At 43.9% G+C, this 15,717-nt stretch overlaps 1 protein-coding gene across 2 annotated transcripts in view; it reads left to right on the top strand.

The window, feature by feature from the left end:
• The first annotated feature begins 3,852 nt into the window (after positions 1-3,852).
• The window catches only part of ENOSF1 (enolase superfamily member 1), a 30,237-nt gene continuing 18,372 nt past the window's right edge, over positions 3,853-15,717 (top strand). The window contains exons 1-3 of one of the 2 annotated variants that reach the window (XM_030336384.1): positions 3,853-3,965; positions 9,641-9,749; positions 15,051-15,166. In XM_030336384.1, the coding sequence (XP_030192244.1) occupies positions 3,882-3,965; positions 9,641-9,749; positions 15,051-15,166 (309 nt within the window). In that variant the 5' untranslated portion in view covers positions 3,853-3,881. Of the gene's footprint in view, positions 3,966-9,640; positions 9,750-15,050; positions 15,167-15,717 lie in introns of those variants that run through there. The other variant, XM_030336386.1, reaches the window with a different exon arrangement.

Below are 15,717 nucleotides of genomic sequence, written 5' to 3'. Positions count from 1 at the left end.
TTAAACTTCTCCTGTTTATGAACTATATGTTCCTACTTTTATATATGCCCAGTAATTTTGGTTGGGTGGTAAACACCATAAAGTATAGTTTGGGGTTGCTGGAGTTGTTTTAATCTTCTTTTCGGTAATGTTGAATGTTGATGTCACGGGTAGGAATTATTCTAAGCCCTGTGCAACCTCTAGGGATTGTTTTTGTCTATTCTTTACTTGGAATCAGTTGAATCCTTTCAAGGTTTACATTAAAGCTCTGTTAGATCCAGAGCAATCTTTAGTCTTGAAAGATTTTATCTCTACCCTTCTGAGGATTTTACCTAATGCTCTATGTATTATTGCCGAATCTTTTCTAGCAGGAATAAGTACTATTCCCAACCCTGTGCAACCGCCAATAATTTTCTTGCCTGTTTCTTTCTAGTAGCTCTTTGTCAAATTTGAGTAGTTTCTCTCATTCATGTGCATATCAGTACCCAGCCAAAGATTAGAATGGGTCCTTCTGTTCTCTGCCTCTGAGACTATAGCTACATTGGCCTCCTCTAACATAAATAAACACTAATATTTGTCTCCTCAACTCAGTAACACTGCAGGGCTCTGTTTGGATCCCCCCTTTGTGCTGTAACCAGTGAGCTGGTACAATTATAGGGTGCTTTATTTCTCTTTTCTCCAATATCCAACTTGTTCTCCCTCTGGTCCAATGTCTGAAGTCCTTTCTTCTAAATACTCGAACTGGTTTTTTAGCTGTATAAGATGATAATATAAATCCTGTCCTTGTTACTTTATTTGTCCTAGAAGTAACGTGGCTATTAATTATAGTGATTTTTTTTAGGGTCATTAATAAGAGGGCAACATTTGGAATGGCTGGGTAGGCCTGGCTAGTATAATAAGCTGATAACAATACTAAAAGTTTTCCAAACAAAGTTCACAGTTTACCTGGGAGAGTCCTAGATGAAATCTAGGGCCTGGTGATGAAAGCAAGCAGATCCTAAAGTAAACCCTGATCACCACAAGGAAAATAAAATGGAGCATTTTATTCTGTTATTTCCCCCTGGCATCCCGCCCTGAATGTGACTCTCTGAAAGCTCAGAAGGGACGCAAGCCATCTCACCTAGAAAAAAAGCTATTTACATATCTGTATAGCCACATGTCTCCCTCCTGTGCAACCACCAGAGACAGGTCTTCAAGTACTAGCTTTACAGAAAGGCAAAATGTGGTTCTCAGCAACACATATTAATGGACATGAAAAAAAAAAAAGGACACATGAACACTTATGTGAAGAAAACCAGCACCTTAAAGGAAAAGAAACAACCACCAAGAAGTAACACTTGAGGAACCAAACTTAATAGAGGACACTAATGAAAACTTTGTTTTGAGAAGATATGGCCTCCATTTTTTCAAAGAGGGTGAAGGTGCACTAGTCTCCTTATCTCTGGTTTTGTTTTCCCTGATTTCAGTCACCTATGGTCAGCCTGCTGACCGGAAGCAGATCCTCCTGATGAATCCTCAGACAATCAATAGCCTAACAAACTGTGAAAATGCCTAGTCATTTACCTCACTTCATGTCATCATGTAGACATTTTACCATCTCACAGAATCACAAGGGTGAGTACAGTACCAAAAGATTTTTTGAGAGACCACATTCACATAACTTTTAGTATATTGATACAATTCTATTTTATTACTATTAATTTCTTACTGTGCCTAATTTATAAATTAAACTTTATCATAGGTATGTATGTATAGAAAAAAATATATAGTATATATAAGGTTCAGCACTAAATGTGGTTTCAGGCATCCACTGGGGTCTTGGAATGTGTCCCTGCTGATAAGAGAGGACAACTGTACTATGAAAAGAAAATTTTTGAAATTTAAAACTGAAGAAAAAAATCTAACACCAAGGGGAAAAAACAGGGTGAAAAAAGAAGGGAACACAGTTGAAGATCAAATTTGAGTTGGAATATTAAGCCAAAGAATATGCCCAGAATTCACAAAAGAACAGAGTCAAAGTTTTTTTTAAAAAAAGCATGGATAATAGATTCAGAGGTTTAATATTCCAAGTAAGTTCCAGATGAAGCAAACGAAAGAATGAAGAAGAAGAACTAATGAAAGAAAGAGAGAAAATTTTTCCAGAGAAATATATTGCTTCTGGTTGAAAGGATCCTTCAATTGTAGAACAGAATTAATTTTTAAATTAATCCTAAACACAAATAGTGATTTTTTTTTTAATTTTTAAAAATGTTCTTTACTTATTTTTGAGAGAGACAGAGCGTGAGCAGGGGAGGGGCAGTGAGAGAGAGAGAGAGAGAGAGAGAGAGAGAGAGAGAATCTGAAGCAGGCTCCAAGCTCCAAGCTGTCAGCACAGAGCCCGATGCAGGGCTTGAACCCACGAACCGTGAGATCATGATGCTTAACTGACTGAGCCACCCAGGCACCCCTCATATTTTAAAGCCATAAAAAGAGAAAAATCCAAATATTTTCTAGAGAGGTGGGGGGGAAACCCCAGCTTATTCTTTAAAGAATGGGACTTAACACTACTTTAAAAAGTATTAATTTGAACTAAGACTTTTATGCAATAAAACCAACATTCAAATTTGAAAGAAAAACAAAGATATCTTCAGAATACAAAGTACTCAATTTATTAACCAGGCCAACAGTCCCATTCTGAAAAAGTGAACTGAGCATATATTCTGGCCAGCCCCCCCCCCCAAAAAAAAGTGGGTAGAGCAGGACAGGGAAAAAGGAAGTCTAGTTCCATATTAACATTTGAATTTCAGACTTCTCTTGGGAAATGAGCTCTAATTCCCACAGGACCACTGTAAGCTGGAGCTAACTGGCTACTTCTTTAAAAGAGCAAAGGTCGTTAGCTGCAGTCACAGTGGCCTATTGCCTCGCTTCTATTTGCTGTTGGTGCCCACCCCGCCTCCATAGGCATTTGAGTTGATCTAAGCCTTAAGCCAAAGGAATTCTTATCCAATAAGGTTATATGCATCCAGGGGTGACGTGGGCATCCTTGAAAATATCCCTGCCATACCCACAGAAACACAAATTAATAGAATAACATCTACAGCATTGCTTCCCAAACATTTATTCTCCAAAGCATTTCCCAAAGGTAGGAACTGACAGGCGGTGTGCTGTACTTGAAAGCCAAGGACCAGTGTGCTTTCTAAGCCATAGCTTTCATGTTCCCTTGAGAGTCCCTGCAATCCAGACAACAGAACCCAGGTTTGCAGCCAAGACACTCTCTGCCACTTAACTAGCTGTTGGCCTCGAGCAAGTCACTTAATCTTTCTGAATCTCATTTCTTCACCAATAAAATGAAAATGACCTACAGAGCTAGACGGGATAAGAGGTAATGCATTTAAAACACTCTGCATCAGAAGGGGTGTAATAAATGGTGATCTGCTTCTTAATTTCTCAGGTGGCGAACGGGGTCACTTAAAGACTCATCAGATTTTCTAGCGTCTCCCCTGGCTGGCCGGCATCTGCCCTCTGACTCAGTTCAGGCGTGGAGCCCGTGGCCCCAATGTGCTTCTAGGCGATCGCACTCTGGTCAGACCCTGCTCCTTCGTCTTGGGCGCCGCTCCCGAGAAGGTCACTTCGCTAGTTTCCCAACGCGGCGCGGGACGTCCTCCTAAGCCTCGGGTCCGCCGCGGCCCAGAGCGAATCCTCGCCAGCGTCGTGCGTGGCAGCACGGGGTTGCAGACGCGGCGGGAACTGCTCGGGCGTCCCGGGGAGCCCGGAACCGAGCCTGCCACTCGGGGCCGGCCAAGTTCTCGGTCGCGGCCGTGCGGCCAATCAGCGCCCGCCGGGCCGGGCTCTGCCCCTCCCTCCGCGCACGGGGCCTGCGGCGGAGTAGCCGGCGCGGCCAGCTCCGGGTGCTGGGCGGTGACATGGTGCGTGGCAGGATCTCCAGGCTCTCGGTGCGGGACGTGCGCTTCCCCACGTCGCTGGGGGGCCACGGCTCGGACGCCATGGTAAGCGCTGAGCGACCGCGGGTGCCCTCTCGCCGCGAGGACGCCCAGGCCCCGGGTAGGCGCGGGCAGTCCAGTGGGTCGCGGAAGTTCCCCACTTTGGAACTGTTGCTTTTGCAAAGGCGGAGGCCTGGAAGGGGACTAAAAGTAACCAGAAACTCTCCATCCCCCGGGGCTTTTTCTTTTTTCGCATTTTTTTTTCTTTTGACGTTTAATATTTCCTGTTTTTGCATTTACGATCCGCATTTTGCTGTAAAGAGTAAAATGCCTAATATGCCAACGACAGCAAAGTGGTTTTGTTGAATCCCCACCAACGAAACCCTAGAACACATTGCTGGCTTCTCTGTACTGAGAGGGGGAGTTCGTGGTGGGGTACTGGCTGTTTTGGGTGGTGATCCTGCCTCTTCCACAACTTGTGTGACGTGGGAAAGACGCTTAACCTCTCTGGGCATCTTGGGCCCATCTGTGAAATGGAGCCACACTGGCTAGGAAACCAAACAAGCTGGTAGTAACTCTGGGTCATGTGAGGGGGGGCTCTTATGAAATTACCAAAACATTGTTGTAAAGGATTTGCCACTGTAGAGAGTTATGCAAATTCCCGTCTTTGAAGATAGAGTAAAGGCACAGGCTTTGACCTAAATACTGAAGGGCGTTTTTGCTTATTGAGAGTGTTTAGAGGGACTCCTCCCACCTACCACCATCTAGTGCAGTGGTTTCCAAATACAGGGAGGCATTTACTGTAGAATAATTTAAGAAATGGAATTTGTCTCTGGGCCCCAGTGTTTTATGACCTCTGGGTCTCCCTGAGGATCCTCATGTGTGAACACATGATGGGAATTGAGAAACATCCATGTTAGGATAATGGTTACTTGCTCCCTATGTGGACGGAGAGGAATGAGTACCAGAGGACTCTAATTCATCCTATAATGTTGTGCTTCCTAAGTGGGCGGAGGGCAGGCTGATATCAGTACATGACCTATGCTCTTTGTGTACTGGAAATATTTTTAAAAAATAAGTTTCTCATTAAAAAGTGCCAACCAAATTCTGACATTTAAAAGAACATCTTTTAGGGATGCCTGGGTGACTCAGTTGGTTAAGCATCTGGCTTTTGAGTTCGGCTCAGGGCATGATCTCATGGTTTGTGAGTTCGAACCCCACATCAGGCTTTGCACTGACAGCGTGGAGCATGCTTGGGATCCTCTGTCTTCTCTCTCTCCCTCTCTCAAAATAAAGAAATAAACTTAAAAAAAAGAATGTCATTTATTCTGAGATTAAGTTATTTCCACTTTTAAAAATCCTTATGTGTTCTTATATTATGGTAAATGACTTAAAAAAACACCCAGTTGGCAATCCTTGGTGGATCTCCAAATGCTTGACACTTCCCTGCCTTGTAAAATTCAAACACCTGAGCTAGTGCAACCACCTTTACCTCTCTGAGGTGTAGCAGCTGTGGGTAAACAACTCATTCTCTCTAAGCCTCGGCTATCTTCTCCATGCGTGAGTATGATAGTATCTACTTCGTGCATTAAATGAGATGCCTGTAAAGTGCTTGACACAGAGTAAGCCATCAAAAAGTGTTGGCTGTAATTACTATTTACATATGAGGAAACTAAAGCAGAAAGGGGCTCTGGCCTAGATTTTTCTCTGCTTTGAATTTGTGAAGTGTTAAAGTAGCCTGGTGTACTGTAGAATAATTTAAGAAATGGAATTTGTCCCTGGGCCTGAGTGGTTTATGTCCTCTGGGTCAGGAGAGGTTACCTAATACCTGTATTGCAAACTCATAAATACTTAAGTATTTATCTTCCAGAGACATGGGGTGTGTTGTGTGCTGATTCTTAGGTGCCTTCTTAACAGAATGTGCTATTTTGTACTTCTTGGTGGTACTGCTTCCCGTGCCCTTACGGCTTGCTGAACTCAGCAATTCAGCTGTGTTCAGCACTTAGCAGCAGAGTGAGCCTTCCTAATCAGAAGTAGGATATATTCATGAAGTCCCCAAGTCTGTTAGAGGTAAAGGATTCCACTGTGATTTCTTTTTTTTTTTTTAATCGGCCTTTTAGGAAAAGTGGAGTGCTCAAGGCTGGGTGGTACTTACAAGTTGCTTGCTTGTCTAGGCACTCATCAAGTTTCCAGAAGCCCCGGGGCTATGGGCTCACAGCCCAGCTCCGGCTGACCCCACCACTTCCTACGCATACTTTTCCTTTCCTTTCCCCATTGTCTGCTGAGCTCCCTCAAGTGCCTGTGTCAGACCACTCCACTCTTTTGCTGCTCTGGCCCCTTTTCCTGCACCCCCAGCAGTTAGAAGACTGCCCACTGCATCACCCAGAAGACTGAAAACAAATGCACCCTTAACCCCATCTCCCCCCATTAGTCTCCAAACCAACCCTCTCGTCTTTCTTTCCCTTTATCCTGTAAGTCCTATCCTCCCAAACTAATCTATTCTGTGTCCCCATTCCCACCCCTTTTGACTCCCAAGGCCCCCATTCTTCTCCCCTCCCTCTCCATCCAGTATTTTCTTCTTTAGTCTCTTTTTCCAGTGGTTCCTTTTCTGTCCCACATAGACAGGGATTCCCATTTTGGAGTCACCTTTCCTTGACCCTAACACCTCTACTTCCTTCTCTGTCTGCTCCTTTCCCACTACACGCTAAATTACTGGTTCATTCCTGTTGGCCTCTGACCTTTATATTTACTTCCTCCTTCATCTGTAATCAACTTCTGTCTCCTTCCTTCTCTTGGGATTGACGTTGTTTCTGCTTCCAGGGTCCTTACCCCTGGTCTGCATGTCATGTTGTCTGCTGAGCCTCCTCTTCCTGCCATCATTCTCCCCCTGGCTGGCTGCTGCTGCTTCCTGTACTGATCCCCTTCTTCCCTCTGCAAAGCTCAGGCTTTAAGGCTGCTCCCTGCGCCCTTCCCTCCACTCCCCCTCCACCCCCGTCTCATTGCACACTCCCAGTAAGACACCCCCCCCCCCACCCTGTGTTGACGGCTTCAGTGCCCCCTTGTAGGCCAATGATTCCCAGATCTCATCTCTGGATCTCCCCTCTCCAGAACCCAGTGGTCAAACCAGGGTGTCACCAATCCTGAAACACACTTCAGTCTTTCCCTTTTCTTTTCTTTAAAAAAAATTTTTTTATTTGCAAGAGAAGACAGCGCAAGTGGGAGAAGGGGCAGAGAGAGAGAGAGAGAGAGAGAGAGAGAGAATCCTAAGCAAGCTCTGCACCATCAGCTCAGAGCCCAGTACAGGGCTTCAACTCACTAACCGTGAGATCACAAACCTGAGCTGAAACCAAGAGTGGGACACTTAACCAACTGAGCCACCCAGGCACCCCAGTCTTTCCCTTTTTTGTCTTCACTGCCACTGTCACGCAAGTATTCTCTCCTGACTTGCAGGTCCTTCGTGCCATCCCCCACTGCTGCAAGGCTCCCCATCCTCAACCTACTGACTCAAGGTTCTATTTTCATCATAAAGCCTCCTCCAGCCTTGAGTGCATTCAGCTGATGGTGCTCTCTGCCTGGCTTCCTTAGTCTGCATTTCTCCCAGAGACTTACCATGTCCTGCCTCATGTTAGTAGAGTTTTGTAACCCTGGCTTCTAAACTGTAAGTTTCTTAAGGGCATACATGTCTGTGCCAGGTCAGCCCTCTGCACAGTCTCTGATACACAGCTCAGCAACCCTTCACACCCAGTGCCCCCCTCCGCACTAGGCTTTGATGCCAGACAAAGACCTCCTGTCCACCGTGTGTGCCTTCTCCTCTTCCCTGAATATGGGGATTTCAATTCTGCCTCTTTAAACTTAAGTTTCCTCATCTGTCAGGGATAATAGCACCTACTTTATAATATTGTTGTGAGGATTAAGTTAAGTGGCTTTTAAAACAGTGTGCCAGAACAACAAATGTTCTGTAATAATAACAATAATAATAATAAAAACAGTAATAAATTGTCATCGTCCAGTCTTCAGTAGTTGCACCGTGCATTCCTTTTTGATGCATTTGGATCTTCTGCCTGGCTTTGGGGGTCTCCATTATCTGCCCCCACACCCCCTATCCAGGCTTGTCTCCATTCACTTGCCACCCAGTGCCTCAAGGGCCTTGTACTCCTCTGTCTCCCAGGTTTTAGGGTTTCGTATTGCTCCCCCTTGCCCACATGCCTTCATCTGTCCCTTTGTCCATCCCATTGTCTTCATCCCCTACTTCCCCTCCTCTTTCCCTCTTGCCCTTCTGTGGTGCTTCTGGCTGACCACATATTAGCACCTGACCTTGTACTGTCCTAGAACCGCCCTCACCTGGTTCTTGTGTGTTGGCTTCTTCTCCTCACTCTATGAGAGATTTCTAGAGACAGACTGGTTTTTTTTCACCTCTGCATCTCCCATATTGACAAGTAGTGTTGAGTTTCATAATAGTCTGTCAGTAAACACTTATCAAAATACCATTGATAGTAGAAAGTTAAAAAACAAAGAACAGGCTAATTTGTTTTGAAGTTTTATTCTTTGTTTTCCCCCAGTGATCTATCTCCTTGACCTGTGCCATTGTCTTTTCAGCCCTGCTGCAAATTGCAAAAAAGATAAGCTCAATTTTCTGTGAGGCTTTCTGAAACCTTGGCTGCTTCCATTTGCAGCTACTTGTGGGGCTCAGTCAGTTGAGTGTCTGCCTCTTGATTTCAGCTGCGGTCGTGATCCCAGGTCGTTGGATTGAGCCCCACATTGGTATGGAGGCTGCTCAAGATTCTCTTCCTCTTTCTCCCCCTTTGACCCTCTCCCCCACTTATGCTCTCTCAAAAAAAACAACACTAAAGTAAAAAAACAACCCCAAACAAAACAAAACAAAAACCTTGTGAATATAGCTCTGCTCAGACAGTTGAGAGAGGTAGTTTAGATGAAAACTCCGGATTAAAATCTAAGCTGATCATCAGAAAACTCCGGATTAAAATCTAAGCTGATCATTGCAGGTTTGCAATTTGTCTAATTGCAAACTGACACTAAAAATGGACATGTTGCCCTTGTTAAAATAATATGGATCTTTCAGAAGGACTTTCCCTTTGTCCATTTAGAACTCCTGCAGAAAATGGGGTACACCAAGGGGCACGAATTGGAGCTCGTCTTGCATGTCCCCTCTTGCATTTTTAACGTTTTTTTTTTTTTTTTTTTTTTTTTTTTTTTTTTTTTTGGGACAGAGAGAGACAGAGCATGAACGGGGGAGGGGCAGAGAGAGAGGGAGACACAGAATCGGAAACAGGCTCCAGGCTCCGAGCCATCAGCCCAGAGCCTGACGCGGGGCTCGAACTCACGGACCGCGAGATCGTGACCTGGCTGAAGTCGGACGCTTAACCGACTTTTTTTTTTTTTTTTTTTTTTTTTTTTTAACGTTTTTTTTTTCCCTCTTGCATTTTTAAAAAGTTTTTTGTTTATTTTTGAGAGAGATAGAGCGAGCAGGGGAGGGGCAGAGAGAGGGAGACACAGAATCTGAAGCAGGCTCCACGCTCTGAGTTGTCAGCACAGAGCCCGACATGGAGCTTGAACTCACAAACCTTGAGATCATTCGTGACCTGAGCCAAAGTCAGATGCTTAACCGACTAAGCTGCCCAGGCACGCCTCCTGTTGCATTTTCTATTCTTATGTGATGTTCTGAGGTGTACGTTTGGATTCCTCACATTTGCCTTGTGGGACGGGGTGCATTTTTCCTGCAGCACACAGACCCTGATTATTCGGCTGCGTATGTTGTCTTAGAGACCGATGCGGAAGATGGGCTCAAAGGGTATGGAATTACCTTCACTCTGGGAAAAGGCACGGAAGTTGGTGAGTTGACCCTTCTCTTAAGTTTCCAGAATGCTTAATTTGCACTTAGATTCCAGTGGTGACCTTACTTTTCTCTGTATGTACATTGCTCAAGGTGAGTAAAAACAGTGTTTCATAGTTTGTTTCATTGGGAGAAAAGGTGGCAGAACTTGGCCCTTCTCCTTGCAGTCATCGATGGACTGCGGGAATATCTGTGAATCTCAGCCTGTTTCTCTGTCTGAGCTAGGCCGGGGGGCGGGGGGTGATGGTGGCTGAGGGACACCAGAAGGACCAACGGGCATTTATGTGGAAAGGCTTATTGTGATGTGCACAGTGAGCCCCTTGCTCTTCAAAGTACTTCACACCAAGTGGTTTCAAGTTCACTGCTTTTCATGGCAGAAGGGCCTCTGGCTGCCTGGGTTCGGAGCTGTCATCTGGGGAAAGCTGGTTGTGCAGGAGGCACATTGAGCCACGAGTGAAGTCATTCTCTCAGAGCTGGAGAGAGCTCAGTGGTGGTCTTGAGGCCCCTCACATTTTAGAAATAAAGAAACAGAGACCCAGACAGCTGCTCAGCTAGTCCCACAGAACTCCTGACTGCCTAAAGTGCTTTCTTTCCACATTTAAATACAAGTTGTTTGTTTGATTTTTTTTTGAAGTACATAATCCACGCACAAGGTACAAAATTCAAGAAGTAAAAAAAGATGACCTTTGCCAGTCAATTTCCATGGATCATTAGGATCTGAAACCAAATTATGATAGTTGATGAGTGAGGATCTAGGAAGGAAACAGATTCTCTAACTTTGGTGGTGATACGACAGCTCTTCCAAAGGTACTTGCACTGTCAGCTCTCCCTACATGTAAAGTGGAAGCCTTGCCCCACTGAAAGATTCTAATATTGTCAAGCAGATGAAAGGAGTGTGTGTGTGTGTGTGTCTGTGTGTGTGTGTAGGAAGGACAAGGGAACCTTTCTTGAACTTTAACAGAAACGATTGTGCAGTGTGAGGACAGTTTTTAACTTTTATTTTGTTTTATTTTTATTATTTTTTAAGTAGGCCCCATGTCCAGCATGGAGCCCAACATGAGGCTTGACTCCTGACCCTGAGATAAAAACCTGAGCAGAGATCAAGAGTCTGACACTTAAACTGACTGAACCACCCAGCTGCCCCTAGAAGGACACTTTTTTAAAACTTGGTGCAAGTTAGGGGTGCCTAGGGGCTCACTCAGTTAAGTGTTCATCTCAGGTCATGATCTCGCATTTCACATTTTGTGAGTTAGATTTTTGCCTTGGGCTCTGTCTTGACAGCTCAGAGCCTGGAGCCTGCAGCCTGCTTTGGATTCTTTGTCTTCCTCTCTCTCTCTGCCCCTCCCCCACTCATGCTTGAGGGCTCCCGCGCACTCTCTCTCTCTCTCTCTCTCAAAAAGAAGTAAACATTAAAAAAAAATAAAAGACTTGGTACAAGTTAAACAGAGAGAGGGTTAGTTCATTTTCCAGGAGGGCTGTGGGCAGCTTCAGAACAGAGATGAGGCTTTGAGATTCGTCTTGAAGGGTAGCTAGGACTTTGCCAGGTAGCAGGAGACTCAGCAATGGTTTCCTGTCCCCCTCCCCATTAAGTCAACCATTTGCTGTTAATGTTTTTCCAAAGGCAGTGACCGCTGGCCACGATAGGTTTGTGAGCTGTGTGTCAGCTTTGCCCGCAACTTTAATGGTTTCTGGTGTAAGCTGAGTGCTTTATGAAGCTGCCTTCTCCATATTGCAGACCATATAGGGTGGCCCCCAAAGGTTGCCTAAAACTCAGCAAGTTGACAAAATATGTTATGGGATGGACCATTGGAACCACTCTGGTAATAGCCGAGACTTTGAACTTTGCTGACTGGGGCACACAGTATGGGGACCCTGCATGTGTTTTGTGCTCACTGGGACTTGATATAGGAGATAGGAGGCTCCCCCTCTCTGGTTGCTGAGCTCTGTGCTTTGGGCCTTCGTGGACCTCTGCCTCCTCCATTCCCATCCCCTCCCAGCTGTCCTGATGGACATCTCAGCCAGGGGAGATGCCATCTCTCTATGTCTATAATAAATGCTTCTTTTGCGGTGATGTAGTTGGCTTCCGGAGCATTTTTCAGACCACAATATGACAGAACCCATTTTAACTTTATGGGCTTTTTAAAGTTTATTTATTTATTTAGAGAGAGGGAGAAAGGGGAGAGTTCACAAGAGAGGGGGAAGGGCAGAGAGAGAGAAAGAGAATTCCAAGGCTTTCTGCCAGTGCAGAGCCCCGACACAGGGCTCCAGCTCCTGAACTGCGTGCGATATGATGACCTGAACCAAAATCAAGAGTCGGACGCTGGATCAACTGAGCCACCCAGGTACTCCCATTTTAGCTTTAAACTTGCTCCCTATTTCAGGTGATTCATCGCAGTCTCACTGAATGTGTTACATGGCATTTGCATTCAAGTTGAAAAAACATTCCGTTAGCACATCACGGTTCTCCTGCACTTTTACCAGCTTACTTACCTGTGCATTCTTTTATGATTAGAAAAAGAAAAAAATAGTGCTTTCCTCATTACTGTGAAGGTAGTGCTTGTTTGCGTGTGTGAGAGAGACAGGAAGGGAGGGTTACAGTTATTTGTTTAATGTATAGAAGACACCAATATAGTTCTTAAAAAAATAGAAGAAAAAAAAGATGAAGAAAGAAGAATTTCTAAAGAGACAAAAAACAGCCATAAGGGTTCACACCAGCCCTCAGGCTCAGACACCCATGGTCATCCATCGGCCTTACTGACTTGTCCTTTCTGTGCCAGAGGGTGGCAGGGAGTTAGTCAGCAAGACGTGCCTTCAGTGACCAGTTTTTTCCAGATGAATTTCCCATCCATGGCATCAAAGCAAACCTGAGGCAGACTGTCCTGTGCACTGGATGACCACCACTACCGAGATTTCTGTCGAATGCACCCAATTTTAGTTACCTTCTTCCAGTGCCCTCCTTTTGAGCAAGGAAAATCTGTGCTATAGATGAATACATTAGTGCTGCTTATGCATCTCTTAGAGCTGTGAAAGGTGAGCTCATCCTCAACTTTGTTAAGGGCATTTTCCATGTGGGGCAAACCAGAGGTATGCTTCATCAGTGGTTTCTAGCAGCTGTCTCATCAACGAGATGGAGGTTTTAACTAGATGATGGTATATACCTCTTTGTGAGTTGCTGACTGGCTCTTCAGATGTCTTTAATCCTAGAGCACCAACCATCAAGGTGTGAGAAGGATTCTGTCTTCTCACATTCTAGGGAATGCATATCTGAACTGGAATGATTCTATAGCCCTTAACAGAAGCCCTAGAGAACATGCAATGGTTGCTCCAGCCCTGATGCTACATTTGAGAGCAGGTGTGCATTCATGTATGAACACTGTTCCACATAGAAGCCAGGCGCATCCTGACAGCTTGTTTCAGATATGTCAGAGGTCTTTCTCCTAGGATCTGGAGGATAGTAAAACTGCACCAGTGGTTAGTAGAACAGCTATCCTATGAAATGACCTGAGTAATAATCACAGAAATGGCAACACCAAACAACAAATTTATCAAAAAAAATTTATAACAAATTAATTGCTTTGGGGCTAGATGACTTGATTTGATTATTTTGGTCATTTATGTGTACTAATTGTTTTCTAGCATGACTGAAGGGTAGAAGGGTCTTTCCAATTCAATCTGTTACTTACTCTTCATCTGAAATAATACAATAAAGCCTTTTTAAGTAAAATACGGAAAAAAAAAAGGATGGTAATTCTGAGCCAAATTAAATTTGACCTTCAAATTACTTAAGAAAACATATAGTGGGGTGCTTGGGTAGCTCAGTAGGTTAAACATCCGACTCTTGATTCAGCTCAGGTCATGGTCAAACAGTTCATGAGATCTAGCCCCATGTTGAGCTCTGAGCTGATAGCACGGAGCCTGCTTGGGATTTCACACTCCCTCTCTCTCTGACCCTCTCCTACTCATACTCATTCTCAAAATAAATAAACTTTTTTCTCTCTTTCTCAAAATAAATAAACTTAAAGCGTAGTATATCATAAATCAATAGGAAAAAATTAAATCTTTAAGAAAAGTGTTTTCATGTACTTTAACATTTTACATGTGAGTATTTATTTCAAATTCGTTTCATCTTTAGTAGTGTGTTATACTGTGACTTCAAGATATTTTCTATTCTTGACAATAATTGGAAGGTACCTCTTTTTTTTTTACTTTTATTTTTTTTAACTTTAGAGAAAGAGCATGCCAGAGGGGCAGAGAGAGAGAGAGAGAGAGAGAGAGAGTTTCTCATCCAAGCAGGCCCCAAGCTCAGCACAGAACCTGATGCCAGAGCTCAATCCCAGGGCCCTGGGATCATGACCTGAGCCAAAATCAAGAGTTAGATGTTTAACCAACTGAGCCACTCAGGCGCTTCCCCCCACTGCTTTTTTTTTTTTTTTTTTTTAATTTGATAAATCAGTCTCTTTATTCCTTAGGAACAATGAAATAGAGAAGTTTGATTTTGAAAATGACTGGACACTTGGGGCGCCTGGGTGGCTCATTTGGTTAAGCGGCCGACTTCGGCTCAGGTCATGATATCACGGTCCGTGAGTTCGAGCCCCGCGTCGGGCTCTGTGCTGCCAGCTCAGAGCCTGGAGCCTGCTTCGGATTCTGTGTCTCCCTCTCTCTCTGACCCTCCCCCACTCATGCTCTGTCTCTCTCTGCCTCAGAAATAAATAAACATTAAAAAAAAAAAAGAAAATGGACACTTTATAAAGTGAACAAGAAAATATATTGGGAATAGGATTTAAATTTTCGTATCAAAAAATAAAATAAACTTTCATACCTATGGCTCAGTTTTTCAAATGGCAATCATTCAAAATGTGTTTGCTCTACTCAGATATTAAGCTCAGTGTATGGATTAACAGTTGTATTATATATGTGGTATTATTTATGACAAACCCAAAAGACATATTTGAGGCAGTATTTAAAAACATGTACCTTTAGGGGCACCTGGGTGGTTCAGTCAGCTCAGGTCATTATTCTTACGGTTTGTGGGATCGACCCCAGCATCAAGCTCTGTGCTGGCAGTGGGGAGCCTGTTTGAGATTCTCTCTCTCTCCCTCTCTCTGCCCCTCCACTGCTCTCACTCACTCTGTCTCTCTCTGTCTCTCTCTCAAAATAAATGAACTTTAAAAACAAAACAAAGCATGTACCTTTTGTATTTAAAGTTTCTTTCATAAAATCCAACAGTAGTTGTGTTTTCACGTCTTAATTTATTGGCATCATACCAAGACATACCCAAGAATTGAATCCTTATTTAATAGTTGCCTGTGCTGTGAATGCCCTCGCCCACCATGTGCTTAACAAGGACCTCGGGGACATCGTTGGTGACTTCAGAGGCTTCTACAGGCAGCTCACCAGTGATGGGCAGCTCAGATGGGTAAGGGACCTAATTTTTAAAACGTTCTTACAAGTAATATTACTAAGGTCTAAGATGTGCTTTGATTGCAACAAATGTGAAAACAGAGACAGGCTTACAATTTTAAGGTAAAACACTATTAAATTAGGGCTTCAACCATTTAGACGATCAGTGTTTTGAGGTAATTGATATTCCTTTCTGTAAGACTTGAATCTGGATATATTTGGATCCTGAGAGCTATCTCTGCCCTATGGACCTCATGTCTACTCCTTGAATGGAAGAAGTGTTCTAGACACTCTAGAAAATAAAGTATTGAATGGTCATCCTTTCTGGGTGAGAGGTAATGTGGGTGGCATTAGAGTTGGTGGAGGAGGTTATTAAAGCCAGAAACATAAGAGAAGAGCAAAGCTAAAAGATGGAGACCAGAGCACTTTTACATGTATAGGTCTATATTTTGAACCCTAAGTTCAAGGCATGAGAAGAGTGAGGCTCTAGAGAAAGGATTCTGTCACAGTAAGATCAGTCCAATAACTGGGACCTTGCCCTTGTCTCCCAACATCAGCTCTATTTTT

This window comes from Lynx canadensis, chromosome D3 (assembly GCF_007474595.2).
Source record: "Lynx canadensis isolate LIC74 chromosome D3, mLynCan4.pri.v2, whole genome shotgun sequence".
Lineage (NCBI taxonomy): Eukaryota > Metazoa > Chordata > Mammalia > Carnivora > Felidae > Lynx > Lynx canadensis.
Note: the sequence above shows the minus strand (reverse complement) of the source record. Positions and strands in the feature narration are given on the sequence as shown.